Raw genomic sequence first — 7,072 nt, forward strand, 5'->3', positions numbered from 1 at the left:
AACGCCAGAGGACGAAAGATTGGTGGACGAACTGGTGTTCGGCGAGGCTGAAATTGTGCACATCGCGGGTTCTCCTCCTCTTTCTCCCGTCAACCGCCCTGGCCGCCAAAATCCACGGGAGGCATTGGCGGCAGCATTGAGACGGATGTCGGTGGGCCGCGGCCATGGAGCCCCCCCTCGTCAAAATTAAGGTATTTTTTTTTCTTTTTTTTTTACCTAAAAATTGAAGAGCGAGAGAGAGACCGCGCGCGAGAAAGAGATAACGCGAACGGGGACCGGGAGCGAGCGCGCGAGGGAGAGATAACGCGAACGGGAGCGAGAGAGAACGCGCGCGAGAGGACGGCGCTTTTGTAATACCCCCGCGCCGATAAAATGACAACCCTCCCCCCCCCCGGCGGTACCCCTTGTCAATGCGATATGTTTATTAATATTTAATAAACATGTCCCGACACGCTCGCCGACCCCCCCCCGCTCCCCCTCACCAACGAGTCGTCCCCCCCTCCCCGCTCCCCCTCGCCACCAAGTCGTCCCCCCCGCCCCGCCCCGGCTGACCCCTCACCACCAAGTCGCCCCCCCCCCGGCTGACCCCTCGCCACCAAGTCGACCCCCCCCGGCTGACCCCTCGCCACCAAGTTGTCCCCCCCCTCCGGCAGACCCCTCGCCACCAAGTCGTCCCCCCGGCGCTTTCCCCCCCCGCCCCTCACCCCCCCTCGGAGCTCCGGAGGTAGATCTCTTATTGTTTTATCTACTGTGACGCACATTGCAATCAACCGTGGCAGCAAACGCACATTGACGGTCCCGCGCCAATGATAAAAGATTGCGGCGAATGTCAACAAAAAAAATAAAAACAGGTAGAGGCCTGTTTAATCGCGCGATAGGTGCACGTCCGGAAACTTGTTTGCGAGAACGATTGGCTAGAGGTGATCCGGGTGTAAATCCATTAGACGCGGCGTGTCGCGAGCACGACATAGCCTATTCGCGTAACCGCGCGTTCACCGAAAGACACGCGGCGGACGAGATACTCGCTGGGGAAGCGCGAAAACGCATTACCGCGAGAGATTCAACTCTCAGAGAGAGAGCTGCCGCTACAGCCTTTTGGGCGGTTATGAAGGCTAAGACGAAGCTGGGAATGGGTTTGAAAATACGAAAGACACGAACGAGGAAAAGGCCGACGAAGAAACGGATACTTCCGACAGCGAAACGAGGTGGCGTATTGTATTCTACCATTGTTGGGAGTTCTCTGGCCGGTGGAGCGGCCGGAATTACAACGGCGGTGAATGCTAGCAAAGCCGCGCGATGTCAGCTGGAAAAAACGCAACGTCACAATCGCGCCATGGAAAGTCACGGACTTTATCTCACTCCGTACAAATGTGGACAAGGACTGTATCTCGGCCCACACAAACGCGGGCGAGGAGTAGCGTTGAAGATTAAAAAAAAACATCAAAAAAGTCGTTAAATATGCCCACAGTTGTTACGACTAACGTACAATTGAGTCGACTGGCAAGCCGAATGCACGTACCGTTCTTTGGAGGTGTTTTCATGCGTGATTTGTTACCGATCGTCGATGGTGTACGTCGAAACGAGAGCGGTATCGTGAATTTGGACAATGCAGCCGGCTCCATAACTCATTGGGTAGCGTACGCCAAGAGGGGAGATCGAGTCGTATATTTCGACAGTTTCGGCAATCTTCGACCACCGAAAGAACTGGTGCAATATTTCGGACCAAGCGTGACGAAAATTGAGTACAATCACACGTCTTATCAGCGCTACGATCAAAGCATCTGTGGCCAGTTGTGCTTGCAATTTCTCCGAACGATCGATAACGATCGGTGCTAATTTAAAACCTGACGACGCGCCGTGCGGAGACTCAGTATTCGTTGAACAGCTTCCACCGATATGTCTATAACGTTTACGCTGACCGGGAAGAGTAGCATCCTCGCGGAGCACTATTTTCCCGCCGTGGATCTGAGCGACGGTGACTACGAGCTCGATCTAACGTGTTTCGAGACTTATCACACGATTCCGAACGTGAATTCTTTGAATAATAAATTTTATTTCGACGAAGATGACACGGAAATTACGATTCCCGAGGGATCGTACGAGATACGAGCCATACACGAGTTTTTGAAACGTGAAATTTCACGTAAACGTGCGCGACGCGTGGTTCGTTCCAACGACGATTGTCGTACGTCGATCGCAGATATCGCGCGAGAGGAGACCGTTTGCGCGAACGGCTACGAAAACGAGGTCGCGGAATACCCGATAGTGCTTCGCGCAAATTACAATACGATGAAGAGCGAGATCAAGTGCGCTTTCAGAGTAAACTTTAACAAACCGAACAACGTCGGATCGCTACTGGGATTCTCGTCGACGCGTATATTGCAGCCGGGACAGTGGCACAAATCGGATGCACCGATTAATATTATCAACGTAAACATTATCCGCGTGGAGTGTATCGTGACCGCGGGTGCGTACAGCAACGACAAACGCGTTCATACGATACACGAATTTTCACCGAGCGTACCACCGGGATATAAGATATCGGAAACGCCGGCGCAGATTATTTATCTGCCGATCATCGTGCGGAGCGTTACAAATCTAACGATACGCGTCGCTGATCAAGACGGACAGTTGCTCGATTTTCGCGGAGAAGAGATCACCGTCAGATTGCACGTACGACAGCGGGAGCGATAACGCGCCAGTGTATGCGTGAACGTGAGTGTACGCGCGACATATGAGATGCTAGTGTTGAACGACTCGGAGCACGCGACAGATAACAGTAATATCTTTACGGCTGCACCGATCGACGATATCGTCAAGTTCGTGACATTTGGTGGCGTTAAACAAACGACGAGAAAGAAGCTCAACGCGTCGAACGTTAAGCTTTTACAATCTCTGGAATTCGCGGTGCGAAACATCTGAATGATGACTGAAATTCTCAACATTGGAGGCGAGCCGGTTTTTGACGATCGCATCGTCAAGATCGAGACTCACACGTACAATCCGTACGTTAACACAACGTTTGACTATAGCGACGAGATACGAATACCCATACAACAGCAGGATCTGTATACGTTGCTGTGCGAAAATTTTCTCTACGTCGAAGGAACATTGACGGTGACCAGAGCAGCCGACCAAGTTGATAACATGGTATTGGGTACTAATTGCGTTGCGTTCATATTCGATGAGATTCGATACAAACTCGACGGTATGGAGATTGATCGCTGCAGAAACGTAGGAAAAACTAGCACGCTCAAGAACTACGTTACGGTATCGTCCGACAGAAGCGTGATCCTGCGAAACGCGGGCTGGAAACCACATAATAACCCGAAGGGATATTTCAATTTCTGCGTAGCGCTCAACTTGTTACTGGGATTTTGCGAGGATTACAAACGCGTGGTGATCAATGCTCGTCACGAATTGATCTTGATACGAGCGCGCAATGACAACAATTCCCTGGTGGGAAGTCTCGCGTTGGAGCCTACTATCAAAATACTCAAGATACAATGGCGAATGCCTCACGTGGTATTGAACGAGATCAACAAGCTGTCGATGCTGCGCACCTTGGAAGACGGACGATATCTAAGTATGGGTTTCCGTTCGTGGGATCTGTACGAGTATCCCCTGTTGCAGAACACGACCAAGCACTCGTGGGCCATTAAGACCGCGACCCAGAACTCGAGAAACCGCGATACGTCGTCTTCGCTCTGCAGACGGATCGGAAGAACGTCATGTCCGCCGACACAAGCCGATTCGACGACTGTAACTTGACCAACGTAAAACTCTATCTAAACTCGGAAGTTTATCCGTACGACGACCTGAATTTGGATTTTGGTAAACACAGATGGGCGATTCTGTACGATATGTACGCACGTTTCTGCAAGGGATACTACGGATACGAATATCTCGAGCCGAGTCTCACCGTTTCGATTTTTCTACGTAACGGTCCGTTTGTGATCATCGATTGCTCTCGCCAAAACGAATCCGTCAAAAACGCCACCGTGGATGTCAGACTAGAATTCGACTGTATGGAGAACGTACCGCCGAATACCTCCGCGTACTGTCTCATCATACACGACCGCGTGATTGAGTACAACCCGTTGACGAACGTGGTGCGCAAAATAGTCTGAATGTTCGCTGCAACGTCGACGTAAATATTTTCTCTCTCTTTCCATCAATTTCCGATACAATTATTGAGAGGGGTAAAGGAGGGGGGGAAGTATGAATCAGAGTGTCGCGAAACGGTTTGCAGAGTTGCTCGTCATTCCTCTCAATTGACGCATCGACGAGCGAGAGAAAGATAAAGAAATCTCGTCATGTCCGTACCAATGTTCGTGGACCTGCAAGGATTCCTCGTCAGGATAAAATTTGTCGTGAAAAAGATGGCGGTGCTGAGAGAAGGCTGCGTTCTGACGCATCACATCTTTAATTACCCCATGCCGTGGAATCTCCTCACAAAATCTGACAAATCGTGCGCTACCTGGTTGATTCGCAATCACCATGGATTACGATGGGAAGACGGAAACGTGCCGTACAGCATGGTGAAACACCTGATTACATCGGCCGTGCTTGGTGTAAAAAAAGACAAAGAAGAAGACGATGACGACGAGATGCCGACTCTCGTGTACGTCAAGGGATGCCAGAAACGAGAATGGCTGGTCGATCTGCTGAAGAATTATGCGCGAAAAAACCTAATCGTCGAGACTCAGGATGCGAATTACGAAGATATCGAATCTTTAAATAAACTAGATGACACCAATACTCTGCGATGCGGAAAACATGAAAAGAATTGCGTGTTACAAAATGTATTAAAACTATTTAACTGGTGGTCGCGCGCGACGCCATAAAAATTTGTGATCTTTTTTTAATAAATAAATTATATATAACTTTTTATAATGTTTTATTTCTTACTCCCCCTCCCCTCTCCAATCATCACCGTTAGAGTAAGTTTTACTTCCCCCTCTCCTAAAAAAATCCACTGCGCAGTTCTATAAACATTATTTCCCCTTTTCCCTTTCCCCCACCACATCATTACTTTGGGAATTGTCGCGTATACTCGATTAATTTTATATGATCAGTCTTGTCGCGATCGGTTGTACTGACGGTCAACTTCTCAGAGCCTAGAGAGCGAAAATGTTCTCCTTTGAAGAATGCAATAGCAGCAGCAGCAGCAGCAACAACGGTGCAAAACGCGTGAATGCCGTGAATTATTACGTGCCGATTCACAACGTTGAAACTCAAACGTATGAGGCCAGATGCAATAGGTAAGTTTCGTTTAGGATAAAAAAACATATAGAGCCTACTTCAGTTTTTATATCTTTGCAAATTGTAATACTTACGATAAATAAAACTAATTTTATTTATTTTATACAGCATTTCGTTGGATTGTCGCGCGGTTCGTATACTCAGCAGACGATACGCGCTGACAGCTACGGAATACAAATTCCTCAAAATTGGTATCAACGTGGGTCCACCAAGCTACGTGGAGATCGCCGTTGGAGATCCTCGCCGAAAAAAGGAACTGCTGTAGTCTCTCGAAACGGGGAAGGCACTCTACGAGCAACGGCAAAATATTCAGAATTTCTTTCGCAATGACTTCAAAGATATCCATAGTTTTATAAACGTTGGACCGCTAACGGTGAGAGTTTGTACGGTTAATAACATCAAACTCATACGTCTCGAATCTGCAAACGTAAGCTTGAGAATGACCGAATCGACGTTGCATCGTATGTTCGATCTCGATCGGTGCATCGATGCAAGATTCGATCGTTTGATCAGATTACTTGCGACGGTCGATGCAAAGTTTGCGCAGTTCTTCGATATCGCGTCCACTGTGAAGGATCCCAAAGAAGCGTCAAATGCAATATACGCTAGCGATGCGTTCAATACGAATCAGATCATCGATTGTGAGCTCGCAGCTTTAGCTTTTTAGCACATAAAATATGTAAAAAAAAGAGTTAAATAAACAGGTTTTTTTTACACCCTAAAACGATCGATGTATTTTTCTTTTGCGTGCATGACCATCCCTACCTATACTTTATCAAATGTTGTTTACGACGAACATGTTCCGACAAGTTCGATGCGTTATCGAGTCGATCATCGTCCCAATGACGTCATTTCTTCCTTTGTCTTTTACGTACTGAGTCGTAAAAAATAGCGCAAAATTGTTTAATCTACGCGATAACACCCCCCCCTTTTCCTCGAAAATGTTGTTTACGACGAACATGTTCCGACAGGTTCGATGCGTTATCGGGTCGACCATCGTCCCGATAACGTCATTTCTTCCTTTGTCTTTTACGTACTGCGTCGTAAAAAATAGCGCGAAATTGTTTAGTCTACGCGATAACACCCCCCGTTTTTCTCGAAAATGTTGTTCACGACGATCATGTTCCGACAGGTTCGATGCGTTATCGGGTCGATCATCGTCCCGATGACGTCATTTCTTATTTTGTCTTTTACGTACTGCGTCGTAAAAAATAGCGCGAAATTGTTTAGTCTACGCGATAACACCCCCCCTTTTTCCTCGAAAATGTTGTTTACGACGAACATGTCCCGACAGGTTCGATGCGTCATCGACAAAACACGCTCCCTACGCAGTGCGCTATTGAGTCAGTCTTACCCATTGTGCGCCGTCTAGCAGCGTCGTTGCGAACGAGGCTCCCGCGGACCCCCGCGGACCCCCACGCGGACCCGTGGCGCGAACGCGAAAGCGGACCCCCTCCCCCCCCGCGCGGACCAGTGGCGCGGGTGAGTCATCCCGGTGAGTCATTCCGGTGACTCATCCCGGTGGTATGCCAAGGTCAACCCCTCCCCTCCTCCTTCTCCGTGAAATCCGATACCCCTTGTGTAACCCGATATCCTTGTGTAACCCGATACCCCGCCCCTCCCCCCTCCCCTCACTCCCGCGTTATCTCCTTGTAACCTGATACCCCTGTGTAACCCGATACACCGCCCATCCCCCTCCCCCTCACGCCGCGTTATCTTCTTGTAACCCGATACCCCTGTGTAACCCGATACCCCGCTCCTCCCCCTCTCCCTCAACCCCCGGGGAATTCCGATACCTCCCCTCCCT

At 49.2% G+C, this 7,072-nt stretch overlaps 1 protein-coding gene across 1 annotated transcript; it reads left to right on the top strand.

The window, feature by feature from the left end:
• The first annotated feature begins 2,925 nt into the window (after positions 1-2,925).
• Positions 2,926-3,771, top strand: LOC143894190 (uncharacterized). The gene has a single exon (XM_077400330.1). It carries the CDS (start codon positions 2,926-2,928, stop codon positions 3,769-3,771), a length of 846 nt encoding a protein of 281 aa, XP_077256456.1.
• Positions 3,772-7,072: the final 3,301 nt, after the last annotated feature.

Source organism: Temnothorax americanus, unplaced genomic scaffold (assembly GCF_048541705.1).
Source record: "Temnothorax americanus isolate GAGA-0224 unplaced genomic scaffold, ASM4854170v1 Scaffold130, whole genome shotgun sequence".
NCBI classification, from domain to species: Eukaryota; Metazoa; Arthropoda; class Insecta; order Hymenoptera; family Formicidae; genus Temnothorax; species Temnothorax americanus.

Bases quoted from the DNA above. Each gene is read 5' to 3' on its own strand.
- LOC143894190 (XM_077400330.1), top strand. From the start codon at position 2,926: ATGACTGAAATTCTCAACATTGGAGGCGAGCCGGTTTTTGACGATCGC.